The 15,302-nt window shown below is 56.7% G+C and overlaps 1 protein-coding gene across 15 annotated transcripts in view; it reads left to right on the forward strand.

Moving 5' to 3' along the window:
- The window catches only part of CTTN (cortactin), a 32,622-nt gene that overhangs the window by 6,242 nt on the left and 11,078 nt on the right, over positions 1-15,302 (forward strand). For 11 of the 15 annotated variants that reach the window (XM_032490093.1, XM_032490089.1, XM_032490092.1 and 8 more), the window contains 8 exons: positions 2,047-2,176; positions 5,551-5,661; positions 6,672-6,726; positions 7,791-7,901; positions 10,063-10,173; positions 10,683-10,793; positions 11,549-11,659; positions 12,914-12,969. In XM_032490093.1, coding sequence (XP_032345984.1) covers positions 2,047-2,176; positions 5,551-5,661; positions 6,672-6,726; positions 7,791-7,901; positions 10,063-10,173; positions 10,683-10,793; positions 11,549-11,659; positions 12,914-12,969 — 796 coding nt within the window. The remainder of the gene's footprint in view (positions 1-2,046; positions 2,177-5,550; positions 5,662-6,671; positions 6,727-7,790; positions 7,902-10,062; positions 10,174-10,682; positions 10,794-11,548; positions 11,660-12,913; positions 12,970-15,302) is intronic. The other 4 variants (XM_032490085.1, XM_032490084.1, XM_032490086.1 and 1 more) reach the window with 4 other exon arrangements.

The raw sequence follows: 15,302 nt of genomic DNA on the forward strand, positions 1-15,302 counted from the left end.
ATCTCTGTGTGAAAGTGATGTTCTGCAAGGTGGCGGGAGAAGGCAGGCGCCCGCCTCCCTGACTAACCGACGCGGTGCCCGCCTGCGCTGGCGCCCTTTTGTTCTGTCTCGTGGCCTGCTGTTCACGCGGTAGGTGGACGTGAGACCTGACGCACATGCTGACACCTTCGTCTATGTGTGTGCACACGTCGGCGCTCAGCGACGTAAACGTTCCCAGCGTGGGCGGCTTTTGCCTTTGTAACTCTGGTCTCCTTTTCTGCGCCGCGGTCCCCACCCAGGAGCACAGCCCCCTACGCTCTGCCTGCTGACGGGAGGCTCTGAAACGCGAGCCGCCCTCAAGCGAGTGCTTTAGACCTTCGGCACGCCGCCCTGGTTTTTATTACTTAGTTGTAGCTTTATTGTCTGACCGTTGTCTGTTGGGTGCCGTGCGCTGAATCCTAACCCTGTGTTCTCATAAAAGCCCCACACAGGAGAGCTGAGTGAAGCGTGTCGCTGTTCCTGCCTGGGCCCTGTCTTAACCTGCCGCCTCAGGGCGGCTTGTCTGCTTGTCGGGAGTGCAGATAAGAGGGAGGTTTAGAATGTGCTCAGGCTGTTCTCTCAGGCCCTGCTGGCTCCAGAGTGTTCGCCCCCGTCCCCTGACTGTGAAGGTGTCGTCACCACCGGCGGCCTGCTTTGGCCACTTGCAGGGGTCTTGCTTGGCCCTGGGATCTTTGCAGTGAAATGAAGCTGTTCTTGGCTGAGAAAGAGTCCGTAAATCCTCCAGAAAAGATCTGCAGTGTGGGCATTTTAGACACAAGTGTTCTCCTCCCTGACTCACCGACTGCCCCCCACAAGCCCCTCGGCAGGGGCCCTGGGACTGGTGGGTCGGAGCCAGGCCGGGAGCTGCCTCGGGTCACTTGCCACGGGTTAGGCTGACCTGTGAATTGGTTTTGTCAGCTGGTCCTCTTCAAAACATGCTGGGGAGGGTGGATTGGAGAAGAAACAAACTGGTCAAGCAGCCTCCCTTTTGGCTAGAATTCAGAGAGCACACCCAGGGGACAGGGCGGTCGTTGGTGCCCTGTGGTCCTTCTGGGTTCTTAGGACTGCTGGTCCCCCTTCCGCCGCTCCCCAGGGGGTTGCAGCGGTGGTGGGCAAGCCCAGTTGGTTTTTTTTTTAATTCTATTTTTCTTTTTTTTCTTGGGGTGGGGGAGTTAGGGCAGTCTGTCTCTCTGTCTATCTATCTGTCTAGCTATCTATCTCTAATGGTGGTACTGGGGGTTGAACCCAGAACCTCCTGTATACTAAGCACGCACTCTACCACTGAGCTGTACCCTCCCTCTCCAGTTGGTTTCTTAATAGCAGTTCTGGGATTGTTGTCCAGATGTTGAGGTGTGCACGTGGTTGTCCCCTGGCCCGAGAGGGGCCGTGTGAAGTGGCCTTCATGCCACGCTGGGCCTCCCGACGGTGACAGCTGCGGAGGCTTCCTGGCCTGCCAGGTTTTCACCACAGCTTGTGGTCTGTTCCACCGTTCCCAGTGTTGAAAGTAAAAATGGCTTTTACATTGTAAATTTCTGAAAGTCTTTCACTTCACCTTCGAATAAAAACCTGGAGTACTTCAAGTAGAGAGAAACCTCTAAATGTTTTTGCATCACTGGCTTCATTGGCTGTCCTGGGGGCTTCTGGGGTCAGGGGTGATGACTGTCCTCCCCTCTGCCTCGGGCAGCATTTACAGAGCTCGTTCTCCCAGCTCAGGTGTCTGATAAGACCTGAGAAACCCGTCTCCGTATGGAGCAGGTGAGGCCCCACTTTAGGCCAGGTGCCCGTGGGGATTTTGATGACTCACTGCGTGTATTCAGGTTAAATTTGTGTATGGCTGTAAGCGCCGCTGGAGTGCGGACCAGCTGGCAGAGTCGGGAAGCAGGCATGAGGCGGGGGACTTGGGAGCCAGCAAGTGACGAAATCTTGCAGGTTTGCAAAGATGACATCTCCTGCCCTTGTTATCCTCCTGGAAAGCAAGGATGCGCCTCTGTTTTACCGATTGTTCCTGTTTCCTCTCTTCCCTTTAAGCATACACAAGCTGAGGGAGAATGTTTTCCAAGAGCACCAGAGCATCAAGGAGAAGGAGCTTGAAACAGGACCGAAAGCCTCGCGCGGGTACGGGGGCAGGTTCGGCGTGGAGCAGGACCGGATGGACAAAGTAAGTGTCCGGCCACCTTGGGCCCAGTTCCCAGGGCGCCCGGCCTCTCCTGCCGCCGGCGGAGCGGCCACTCAGGTCTCGTCCTCAGATTAAAAGTTTTGATTCAGTTTATTGAGAGAGAGATTTGCCAGAACTCATCCTCTCTTGATTGACCTTTCCCGGCAAGTGCTGCCACTGTTTAGAAGCTCTTTCAGGGTTCCGAGTGGCCAGGGAGTGGGGGATGTATAGGGAGGCCCAGAGCAGGAGATCGGGGTCTCCCAGGGGCCAGCACGTGAGCAGGACAGAAGCCCAGAAGCAGCTGGACTGCGTTCAGCCTGCAGCCTTGATGGTGCCAGTCTGCAGACCGGAACCAAGTCCGAGGGCCGCGTTTCACATCACGGGTGGAAATTCAGCCAACAAGCGTGCTGATGTCCTTTGTGCGTTTGGTGACCTTCAGAGGGTGGCCTGGCACCTGGCATCAAGCCACTGCCCACCAGGCTGGGGGTGAGCGGTCACTCAACTGAAGAGCCGAGGGCAAGCCAGTTCTGAGGAGACAGAGATGGAAGTTGTTAGCCAGCGCTGCCGGTCTGCTCTGCCCACAGAGCAGGGAGTGGAGCGGCTGGGGGGCTGGTCTCCACCCTAGAGAGGAGACAGCAGACTCGTGCATCTGCAGTGAAGCAGGTCTCACGTTCTACAGGCGTCCCTGGAGAGGTGGCTTTCCCAGCCTGGGTAACCTGAGATGTCCGCCCTGTTCCATGTAGCAGTGCCAGGCGGGGTCGAGTTCTGCTCTGTAACTCCACACCTGTCCCCCACAGGTCAGAGTTGGCTCCTTAGCTGGGCGTGGCATGACTCAGCCGGGCCACGTGCATTCTGTTGCCGCAGAGTAGACACGTGGGGCCTATGGGTACCCCAAACCCAGTCTGAACTTAGCCTGGAGGTGGAGGTGGACAAGAGAAGGCTGCAGGAAAGAGACAGGGATATTGCTTGGAGTGACTGTCACTCCCAGAGATGTCTGGAGACCACACAGGAAAGTGGAAGCCGGACGGTCTATGGTTCTAAGAATGGTTGGTGGCTTCTAGTGTCACTCATGGGCGGAGCCCCTGGGTGTTTTGGGCAAGGGGATAGCCAAGTAGGTAGGAGCCGTTCCCACCCTGGCGGCCATGCTCACGGGTTCTGAGGAGGTGGAGCAAAGGGAAGTTGAGTATCAATCTGGGCCCCCAGCTCTGGCTGGGGGAGATGTTGACAATCAAGGAAGAGCTGGGTCAGGCCGGCAAAACCGTTGTCATCTGGTCTGCGCTGCTGCAGGGACTGAGTGGCCAAGTCTCAGGCCCCTGCCCCCCGGCTCAGGCCCTCGGCGGCCCGGACTCCCCGTCCTCACCTCGTGCTCGGCTCAGCACCCACAAGGCACTCAGGGGACATTGTGTGAGGGCCCAGAGCCAATCTCTCTGGCTGGCACTTTAATGGTACCGGGACGGTCAGGACACGGGCTCACCTTCGGCAGGGCAGTCACCTGCCAACTGCTGCAGGGTTGTGTTCCTCCCTGCATCCCTCACTGCACACTTCAAGGTCACTGTCAGTTCACATGAGCACGACTGGACCCGTCTGTTGTCAGAAATATCAGATTCCAAACCCAAACAGAAAACCCTTGAGTTATTTGTAACGTCCTCTTCAGAAACTGATGGAAAAAAAAAGCTCTGAGATCTGTGTGTTGAGAGTCGAGGAGTATGTGATGGAGACTTCCAGAATAGCACACATTCCAGGCAAGCACATATTTGTGAGAGGAGCGTGGCCTGAGACTATGCGGCCGCTGTCGGGCTGCTCTCTGCGCCGTGGTCTGAGCATCCCCCTTGCAGGGGCTCAAGGGGCCTGGTCTGCGGTGCCAGGAGCCAGGGTACCTTCAGGCTTCGGTCAGTGCTCCGCTCAGAGCTGACTGTCTAATAAGTGTGATCCTATCGGTATAAGGTCAAGGGCAATTTTGGGGATAAATCTGTTTTGATCAAAAAGTTGGAAAAATTACCAAACTGTCACTCTGGCCGTGTTTTTGGAACAGTTTTCTCATAACTTCTTTGTGGTTAAGATCCACGCTGGGGAGTCCTCCCAGCACGCTGCTTCTCTGACAGTACTTTGCCACTGTTTTGCGTGAGACCCTGGAAGCCTCAACTGGGTGGTCCCTGCTGGAGGCGTTTGGGATAGGGGGCAGCAGTTCTGTGGATTGGCAGTAGGCTCCAGGCATTGGGACAAACCCAGGAGGCGAGAACGTAACAGCTCTGAAGTTTTCAGTGAACTTGCGTCACGCACATGGACGCGGAAAGGAGGATGCTCTGAGCTGCCTGCGGGGTGGTCAGATACGGGCTGACCCTGGTGTCAGGTCCCAAAGCCGCTTGGTGGAGTTGTAGACGCACGGATAGGAGGGGTGTCTGGTGCGCTGCAGGCCCCGCACCGAAGGAGGTGGCCTTGGTGGGCACTTCCCAGGCGGGCCGTGTCTTGCTGGAGTGAGAGTTGAGATTTGGCTGTGTCACCGCCCTGCCTCGTGTCATGTGTCAGTCACGTGTCCTGTGTCCTTCCTCGCTGTCCTTTCTGAGGAGGGAGCTTGGCTCTGAACTTGAGGGGGAGGGGCCCGTGAGGCTAGAGCAGGACCAGGGGCCTCTCAGGGCTCGGGTGGTAGATACTTCCAGCTTTGCGGGCCTCTGGGGTCCCTGTGGCAGGTACTGAACTAGCTGTGTTGTGGAAACACAGGGGCGGCCGTAGATGTCACATAAGTGAACAGATGTGGCTGCGCCGTAGATGTCACATAAGTGAACAGATGTGGCTGTGTTCCAGAAGCTTCATTTACAACACACTGCAGCGCCCGGGGTGGGCCATGGGCCGTGATTTGCTGACCCCACAGTGGACGGCGTGGAAAGCCCAGGGCTGACTGCTTGGTAGGCGTGTGACCTTGAGCAGAAGGTCGCCGAACTTGCTTCCTTCTCCGTGGGTGGGGCTATGACAGGCTGCTCCACACTGGCTGGGCTGTTGGCTCTGAACACAGAGCGTCGCTAAAGCCTACCTGTCTGTGTCAGTGTGCTTGGCAGTCGTGTTGCAGGCTGTGGCTTGTGGTGTCTAGATGGGGACGGGCCCCCTGGTGCCTCAGGCCAGTTGTGTCAGAAGCCCCCACCTGTGGCCAGGGTTCCTTGGCTGCTTCCGGGGAGCCTGATACAGGGAGTGCAGTGAACACCTGTGCTGGGGCTGGGCGCTCCCCTGGGCCGACCTGCACGTCGCGATCACCCACACTGGTCACCCACACTGATCTCCCACACTGACTGGAAATGGGGGCTGCCCACTGAGGCCCGCGTCGGGGGAGGTCCAGTGTGGTGATACTGGCAGGTGTCTAACACTTGGTTTTTGCCCCCGTGCAGTCAGCGGTCGGCCACGAGTATCAGGCGAAGCTCTCCAAGCACTGCTCGCAGGTTGACTCCGTCCGGGGATTTGGAGGCAAGTTTGGCGTCCAGGTGGACAGAGTTGACCAGGTGAGTGAGGCATTGTGGGCAGCCAGGGCTGGGGAGGGCCCGGGGCCACTCCCTGTAGATCAGAGCTCACTGCCAACATCATGTGCCCCTGGCTGTGTCCTCTGGGCCTCTTGAGGTGACGCAAAAGTGCCTCTGACTCTGGGCCTGCAGGGGTCGTCCCCACCGCAGGGCTCACGGGCCCCTCCCCTGATGCTCTGAGCTGGTGGACTGGCTCCTTAAGATGCAAGAACTGTGACGTGTAAGAGCGTTTCTTGCTGATCGCTGTTGAAACACCCGGGTCGGATCCGCTCATCAGACGGCCCTGCGACGCCCTAGGCGTACTCTGTTTCTCTCCACCATTCTGGGTGTCACTGTGACAGGGACCCCCTAAGGTGTCCAGAGCAGACGAGGCACAGTACGCCCCCACCACTTCCAGGCTGTGCTTAGCGTCCAGACGCTGTTCCCGCAGCTTGGACCCCAGCCCGCTCTCTTGATTCCCTGGCCAGGGCCGTTAGCCCTTTGTTCTACGTCGTGACCATGGAGAGCCTGGGATGGGGTCAGGCCTCGGTCCACGTCAGGCTTTGCTGAGTATGAGCCGTGGTTCTGCACTGGCTTGGCTGTGAAGCAGGGCAGCAGTAACGCCGGTCCCCTGGGCTGTGTGGAGCCGCCCCTGTGCTGGTCCGTATCACCGATGTCAGCGCTGTCCTGGTGGAGGTCTGTCTGAGGGGCTGGCTGACGTGCGGCAGTGGGGAGTCGGCCAGCGGGGCGTTGTGTGCCTGAACCCCAAGTCGGGCGCTCCCTGCAGCCGCCGGTCCCGGGGGGGGGGGCAGGCCGCCACGCTCGCAGCCCGGCCTGGGGGGCCCCCGAACACATTCAGAGCACCAGAGCTTCGGGCGTTCGTGACTTAGGAAATCAAATGTCAGAAAATAACATGCCTGTGTTTTTAAAGTTAACATCCTATGTATCATGGATCCAGAGTAACTGTTTTGGAGGTGTGCAGAAATGCGTTTCCCTTTTGTCTGTACCTGCAGTCTGCCGTGGGCTTTGAATACCAGGGGAAAACTGAGAAACACGCCTCCCAGAAAGGTACGTGTGGAAGGCACAGACGTCGGCAGGAAGGTGGCCCTGCCTGGTTCTGAAGGGTGGGAGGACGCCGTCACGCCAGGCCTCTCCTGGGGCAGGGATGTTGCCATCAGGAGGCCCCCCCGCTCTCCTGTGTGTGTCTGGATCCCCGGGTGTCGTGTGACCCTGCGGCCCTGGCCTCTCATGTCACCGTGGTGCCTCCCATGTTGCAGGAGAAGCTGCCTCCCTTCATCTGTGCCTCGTTGCCCGGAAATGTCAGCTCTCTCCCTGGGTGGGCAAAGCTGCCCTCGGAGGGCAGGAACCGGAGCCGCCGAGCGACCAGTGTTCTCATTGCATCCCTGTGTCTATTTAGGCCTTGGCTAGTCTTTGTGAAGTCATGCTGGCCTCGTAAGGCCTTTTTTAAAAAAATGCAAATGTCACTTCCTCAGAGCACTCGAGGCATTTTTTGAAGGTTTGCTTACTTCTGCCTCTCGCGGGTCGTCTGCTGACCAGGGAGTGAGCTCGGCTGGGAGCAGCCCAGGGCCCGTCTGCCCGGTGCGCCTGGCCCGATGCTGGGCCCACGGGGTCTCTTCTTGAAGCCATTTTAGCTGCGGAGCTTTCTTTATACACTGGCCTTTGGTTTTTTTTGTTTTGTTTTGTTTTGTTTTGTTTTGTTTTGTTTTTTTAAGCTAACTTTTTTCTTATGGAGGGGGGAGGTAATTAGATTAATTAATTTTTAACGGAGGTGCCGGGGATGGAGCCCAGGACCTCATGCGTGCCAAGCATGTGCTCTACCACCGAGCTGCGCCCTTCCTGCCATACACGGGCCTTTGAACGGCTACTTTCTGAAGTGGGACTGTGGCTTGTTTCTGTCCTGCACCAGTCGAAAGGCACCAGGCTGCAGGGCCACGCAGACGGTACCCAGCGTCACTGGTGTGTGACGGGGGTGGCCTGTTGTGCATTTTAAAACGTATACTTGACCTCCTGGTGAGTCGTCACCAAAAATGTCTTTGTCTCGCTCAGTTTAACCGAGGTGACGCTGCAGCCTGTCACCAGGCGCCTTTCCCTCTGCCTCCCTGTCTCCTCAGACTACTCCAGTGGTTTCGGTGGCAAGTACGGTGTCCAGTCCGACCGTGTGGACAAGAGCGCGGTGGGCTTCGACTACCAGGGCAAGACGGAGAAGCACGAGTCGCAGAAAGGTGGGCCGCGTCGGGAACCCCCGCCCGGCGTTCCCATGTCTGCAGGCCAGCGCCAGGGGCTCCCTCCTGTGATGCATATTGGTTTACGTTGTATTTATACAGTCTTTTTATTTTTTATTGAAGTAGTCAGTTACAGTGTGTCAATTTCTGGTATACGGCACAGTGTCCCTGTTTGTGTGTGTGTGTGTGTGTGTGTGTGTATGTATGCACATATATTTGTTTTCATATTTTTTTTCATTATAGGTCATTATAAGATGTTGAATATAGTTCTGTGTGCTATACAGGAGAGATTTGCTTTTATCTATTTTTATATATAGCTGTTAACATTTGCAAATCTCAAACTCCAGATCTATCCTGTCTCACCCGCTTTCCCTCCAGCAACTGTAAGATTGTTTACTGTGTCTGTGAGCCTGTTCCTTTTGTGGATGAGCTCATAGTGTCCTCTTTGCCTTTCTTGTTTTGCTTTGTTTTGTTTTTTTAGATCCCACATATAAGTGATATCATGCGGTATTTTTCTTTCTCTTTCTGGCTAACTTCACTGAGAACGATGATCTCTAGGTCCACCCACATTGCTGCAAATGGCATTATTTAGTTTTTTTTATTGCTAAGTAGTATTCCATTTATTTATACAATTTTTTTAACCTAAAATGTTTGGTCGTCCCTATTCCTTTCTAGTCACTGTAGGTGGTTTGTGGTCATTTTGATGACTGCTCAGCCCTCCGTTATATGCAGATTCTGTAGCCTGCTTAACCCTTCCTCTTTGGAATGTGGAATTTAGGTTATTTCTGATTTTTGGTGTTAAGAATAGATGGCGGTGAATAGTCTTGTCCCCATTATCTTATATACGTAAGTGATTATTTTAAAGAATCAATGCCTTGAAGTGGAGTTGCTGGGTCGGAGGACATTGGATTTAAAGTTTTGAGCCACGCTGCCAGATTGTCTTCAGGAGCCGTCCTGGCTTCCCTGCAGCGCCGCCGCTCACCCGCCCCGGCCAAGTGCCCGCGCTCGGCCCGCGGAGCAGTGTGTTTACAGCGGTCAGCCAAAACTCAGCCCCCACTGCAGAGGTCATGAATTGCTGGTTCTTCTGCATTGTCTGTTTTGTTTGACCTCCACATTTAAATTTTTATAATAATTGCCAACGTATAAAAAGTGAGAACTCACAGATTTTTTAAAACCGTTTTTTTTTAAAAAGACAGAAGTGAGAGGCAGCACGGGGATCGCAGCTGGCTCAGCACTTCCCTGGGGAGATGGCAGCCGGCCCTGGGGCGCCGGTGTGCTGAGGGCACCCCTCCCCTACACCTGGCAGGGCCCGCTGCCTGGGCTTGCTTTAAGCCCCGCCTCCTCTCCCTACTGGGGACAAACCTGTGCTCCTTTGCCCAGTGTGCCTTCTGCTAATCAGGACCTGCTGTTGGATCCTGTTCATTTTTGCCAGATTTTTCTCCCTGCGACGGCCCTGAGGAGGAATTCAGACGCCTCTGGGAATCCGGGAGAAGAGGCTGAAGTTCCTGGAGCGGCCTCAGGCTCCTGGGCAGCCCAGGCCCTCTGGGGTGGGATTCGGTCTTTGCCCAAACTGGAGGCCACTGAGAAGGTGACTGTTCAGTGTAACAGTGACTCAGGTTTCAGGAGAACTCACGTTTATGGAAGGTGCTCTGTGATGGTCCTGTCTCCTTGGGGCAGTCCCTGATGCACTCTGCTGCTTGAGTTTGTGAAGGAAGTGACTTTTTTTTTTTAATAATAAAAAAAATTTTTTTTCTTTTTTAGTGGAGGTGCTGGGTATTGGACCAAGGACCTCCCACGTGCTGAGCACGCCCTCTACCCCTGAGCTATACCCTCCCATCCACCACAAGTGTCCTTTTAAAAGCTTGCTCATGGGGCTCATCCTGATCTCAGAAACTTTATGTGAATTATGGTTCCATGCTGTCATTTGGAATGAAGGAAAGATGCTACAATTATTGATCCACTATATTTACTATTCTTTGTGATTCTATTATTATACATAAATAATACTTTTAAGTGTTTTCCACATTAGTGATCTTACAGTGAGCTGCAAAGATTTTTTTTTAAGTTGAGAGATAAGAGTGCTTCCTTAGAGACTGCCGAAATCCACAGCTTGCTCGCTGGTCTTGCTGCTGGCGTACGAACAGCACTTCTCTCGTTTCAGATTACTCCAAAGGTTTTGGGGGCAAGTATGGTATCGACAAGGACAAGGTGGATAAAAGCGCTGTCGGCTTCGAGTACCAAGGCAAAACGGAGAAGCACGAGTCCCAGAAAGGTGTCTCAGTTTTCTCTTGCTCCCCACCAGCAGCTGTTCACGTGCTGGGTGTTCACCAGGGCGAAAGGGGGAAGCAGCCGTAACCAGCAGCCCTTAGAGGAGATGTCTCTGTTAAACATGGGGCTTTAAACAGCAAACCCCCAAACAGAGCTGCCAAGTAAGAAACGAGACCTTTGTACGTTTCTCAGCTCTAACAGCACGGCCGGATTGCTTGTAGCCGGGGCCATGCGCCCCGCGTCTGTGTTGCAGGTGGCGAGACCGGGATGGCTCTTAGCGCTGGTTGCGCTGCAGGTCTCGGAGCCCCTCCTGTGGGGCCCTGTCTGCGTTCATCCGCGGCCCTGAGACTGTAGATGAGGTTATTTCCTGGACACACTGTGAGGAGGTCGTCTTACCCAGGGAAGGGTGGGTTTAGTGAATCATGTAGATTGAACTTCGTTGAAAACTTGCCTTCTCCCTATTACTCAGGCTGCCCGTTAATGATAGATTGTGGCCTTTTGTTGTGCACGCAGACTATGTGAAAGGGTTTGGAGGAAAGTTTGGTGTGCAGACCGACAGACAAGACAAGTGTGCCCTCGGCTGGGACCACCAGGAGAAACTGCAGCTGCACGAATCCCAGAAAGGTACACTCACCTGGGCTGCTCGCCATCGAGGGCCTTGGAGTTCTCATTTCCAGTCCACTCGCACCTGGTCTCGCTGTCCTTCTGTGGCGTGTTGTTGTGTCTTCCCCGTTGGAGGTTGTCCTCTGCCTCCCATGGTTTTGAAAGCACCCCACCTCCCGTGGAGTGATGAGTCCCCCCCCGGAGCTGCGGTGAGAAGCCGCCCGTGCCCACTGTGTCCTGAAGCCCCGGCCGCCGCTGCCGCACTCCTAAGGCTGTTTCCCTCCCTCGCGGTGCAGCCCCAGATGCCTGCCAGTTTGCGAAAGATGCTTCCTCTCTGCCAGAACCCCGTCCCTTGGAGAGTAGATGCGGGGAGGGAGGACCTTTGAGGGTACCCAGCTCCCACCCACCCTCGCCGCCTGCAGGTTGGAAGTGGGGTGTGTATAACGTGTCACTTCCGTCACGTGCACGGAGACGCGTGCTCTTGTCTGCAGCGTGGGTCAGACCCTAGAAAGAAGTCTCAGAGCGTGGAGAGGCTATCTGAATCAGCTCAAATACAATTCCTAACCTGCTTTCAGGTCTTGGCTGATGTGTTCAGATTTTAGGTTTGTTATTTGACCTTTGAGCCCCTTTTGCCCGTTGGGGAGACTGGAGCTGGGCCTTCAGCCCCCGAGCTTGGCAGGAGCTCTTGTCTTCTCTTAAGTGATGGGTTTGATTCCTGCCCGTGCTTGCACGCTTCTAACCAAACTTCTATTTCCCTGTCACTTGTGGATTTTCAGATTATAAGGCTGGTTTCGGAGGCAGATTTGGTGTTCAGTCCGAGAGGCAGGACGCCTGTGCTGTGGGGTTTGATTACAAGGAGAGACTGGCCAAGCACGAGTCCCAGCAAGGCACAGTGCTCCCCACCCCCCGCCCTCCCCTTCCAGTGCCGCACTTCTAGCACAGACTTCTGGGCTCGGCCTCCGAGTCACCCGCTGCCACCTGCAGGGCACTCGGGTGTTTCCACCCCAGGGTTAGCTGGGAGCAGTATTAACCTGCACCCTTTCTTCCCGTTCAGTTTCTTCTCTCCCATAACTTTGGGATGTGTGTTTGGTAAAAGGTGGCCATAGTTTGCAGGTCATGTCACCCTGGCCCCGTGACCGGACTAGTTCTCCGCTCTCATCGAGAGCCGCCTTCCTGACTCCGAGACCAGGAGAGCATGTCTGGTTCGGCCAGATCACGGGCCTGCGGCCAGAGATTTGGTGGCCGCGAGGGGCCTGGGGCAGGCGTGTTCTGTGTCTCCTCTGTGGTGGTGTTTTTTTTTTGGTCCAGGGTGGGAGGTATTTTTGGGGTTTAGTTTTGGTTTTCCTTTTGTTTTGAGAGCACCATCTACATGTAACTCCTTCACGCAGAACCGAACAGTACCTACACAAAGCTGAAACTGGACGGGACGTTTCTAGGTGTGGGTACTGGGAGCCCGAGGGGCAGACACGCTTTTTCTCAGAGCGGCTATTTAATGACCGTCAGAGCCGAGGACACGGAACTGGGGAAGGAGCCGTGCCATCACTTTTCCTGATGTTACAGGCCCGAGTCTAGGCTTCCCGTCCCCGTCAGGGGCTGGGGAAGCGTCCCCTCAGACCGATCCACGGACGGCAGGGACGTGGCCTTGGCTCTGTGTGTCACTGACGCTGCCTGGCAGTGTGACTGTCATAGATCTGTGTTGACAGAAGTATCTCACTGGTAGAATTTCCTAGCAGCCTTTTTCTTTTAAAAAGCAAGAGAAAGCCTGCAGTTGGGCCTCTTTCTAGGGCCCAGTAAGCAGGAGCGGAGGAGGAGCCGAGTGGGCTGTCGCTGGGGAAGACTGTGCTAGGAGGGGCGTTCTGCCCCGCACCCCCCCGCACCCGCCCGCACCCTCTGCTCCCCCGGAGAATGCGCACGGCTCGCCCACGCCTCTCTCCCGCCTCTCACCTGCTTGCCTGCCGAGCACCGGGGGCCGAAACCAAGCCCGCCTCGCAAGCAAGGGCTCGTGGTTTGATGTTGTCATCCGTCACTCGGGCACGTTTTCTCGGGCCGTCTCTGGGTCTGTGTGCACGCCTCTGCCGTCAGCGCCACGCCGGGCCTCGACCTCGGCCTGAGAGTAAGTGCCACGTCATGTTGCATTTCAGACTACTCCAAAGGATTCGGCGGGAAATACGGGGTGCAGAGGGATCGGATGGATAAGGTGAGTGTACCACAGCCAGGGCCCCGTGTCTTCTGCGGCTAAGGCCGGGCGTCTGTGCTGCTCTCGGGGGGATAGCTGTTCTGCGGATGGTCTCTGTTTTCTGAAGCGCCGCCGTCTCAGTCTGCGGTGTGTTGTCACCGTGGGGGTGCCAGTAGCTAACACGTGTGCTGGGCTCCATCTGCTGAGGCCTCGGTGTCCTGGACCCCTCGAGGCCAGGCTGCGAGGCGGGTACGTTTTATAGTGGAGGTGTCCCTGGCTAGGCAAGCCCAGAGCTGGGCCACCACCACCACCCGCATGTTTAGAGTCCAGGGCCAACACGAATGCCACCGGGACTTGTGGCTGTTTGCATTAAATTTCTTAGCAGGAAACTGGAGTGGAAACTGAGTTCGTTGGTCACGCCGGCCAGGTGGTGGTGGCCACCATCCTGGAGAACGCAGGTGTAGGACGTGTGTGTCCCTGCAAGAGGTCCGGACAGCACCCACCCAGAGCCAGAGCCAGACCCCCGAGCCACCTCACAGTCGTTCTCCCACGGGGACGCCCTCCCCCAGCCTGTCACTCTTGATTCGTTTCCAAGTCTCAGCCAGCCAGTCGGCCTCAGGCCTGGTGATTGTCTTTCTAGTCTGAAGTCTAGCCGTCTCAGAGGACTGGACTCACAGGCGGTGTGGGGTGGTCCACACTGGGCCGGGGTGTGTGAGACTCACAGGCGACGTGGGGCAGTCCACGCTGGGCCTGGCTGTGGCTTTTGTCTCTGCTCAGTTCAGCTCAACAGGATGGAGGCTGCCCTGTCCGGCCGTGTGCCTGGCATGTGGTCCTGGGCCTCAGGCCTGGTCTTCGTGGACATATTTCCCTCAGGCTGCCCAGATGGGGCTCCAGCGCGTGGCCGTGTGGGCCTGGGAGCGGGTGACTGGGCACAGGGCTCTGGCCGAGGGGCCGGGAAGTGTCCTGAGGGGGTCAGGTCTGAGCTCAGTTGGCCAGAAAAGAGGGGCGGGGAGACTGGAGAGTAGGCACTGTGTGTGCAGGTGTGGGGACAGGGTCGCTGCCGACTGCACGTGTAGGGATGGGCCTTATTGCAGACACTGGAGATTTGAGAGAAGCTCGTCAGGGCCCCCATCTCAGGGAGCCCCACAGACCCTGTAAGGTTTTGCATTTCATCAGTGAGCTGCAGCTTCAGTGGAGCGATCGGGGTGCGGTGCAGGCCCGGGTGGACTGGGCTAGTGGCAGAGGAAGAGAAACACTGACCTCAGTGAGTGTGGGCGGTGGAGCCCCCCGGTCTGAGGGGTGAGGAGGAGGGAAGAGGCAGGACCATCCCAGGTGGATGCTAGGGCTGTCCGCTGAGCTAGGCCGTGTGGGTAAGGTGAGTAGGCTGTGGGTGAGTCTGGGCTGTGCTGTGGGGGCGGGGGTTGGGCCCTGCCCACAGGTGCAGGTGGAACCAGGGGAGCCCGTCCTGTGTTGGGGGATGAGCAAGGACCACACATCTGGTCCTGCTGGTCTGAGGGTGGAGAGTTTCGAGGAGGAAGAGGGAGGGTCACCTGTGCTCAGGGGTGCTGCTGGTGGGGGTCCTGTTGGGGTGAGTGGTGTGGCCATCTTTGATGCCCTGGTGGGGGCATTTTTTTGAGGTTGGGGGAGTTGGCGGAGGCCAGCTGGCTGTGTGGGGAGGGGAACCCCAAAGTTGGCAGGTTTGGGCCTGCTCCCCCTCACCCCCCCCCCCGCCACTGGTTGGGATGAGCTGGTCAGTGGTCAGCTGAGAGGGTGGTTCTGTTTAAGGCAGAAGAGAACCCAGACCATAGAGAGGGAGGTGGGGAGACCCTGGGCTGTGTTCGGAGGGCAGGGTCCCCGCTGTGGCTGAGCCGGAGCGGTAGCTTCGTGCGGGAGCGCATGCAGGTTTCTGTCTGGGGGTGAGTGTGCTTCCTGTCAGTGGTGATGTTAGCCGTCTGTGTGGTGCACTTGGGAAGCCGGAGGTTAGAAATGTGAGGTGACTTCCCGGGTCTCAGTGAACTGTGTGCGGGGGGATTTGGACCCCAGTACTGGCATGAGGTCGTCCCTCGGGGGGAGGGGTGCTGCTGGGACTCAGGTCTGCAGTCGTCCCTGTGGATAGTGGAACCAGGTGAGGGGTTCCCGGCAGGGAGGTCCTAGGAGAGGTTGAGACCTTGGGTTTGCCGGGCTGGACCGCGGGGAGCGGGGTCCCTGTGGAGGAGGGTGGCCAGTGGGGAGAGGAAGGTTCTAGTTGGCAAGCAGGTCTTGGTGATGGGGCATGATGGGGCGTGTTACGGACGAGGCAGTGCGCAGTGTGGTGGGGACCGCGCAGCTGGGAATGAGAGGCTTTGGGGTTGTGG

This window comes from Camelus ferus, chromosome 10 (assembly GCF_009834535.1).
Source record: "Camelus ferus isolate YT-003-E chromosome 10, BCGSAC_Cfer_1.0, whole genome shotgun sequence".
Classification (NCBI taxonomy): Eukaryota; Metazoa; Chordata; class Mammalia; order Artiodactyla; family Camelidae; genus Camelus; species Camelus ferus.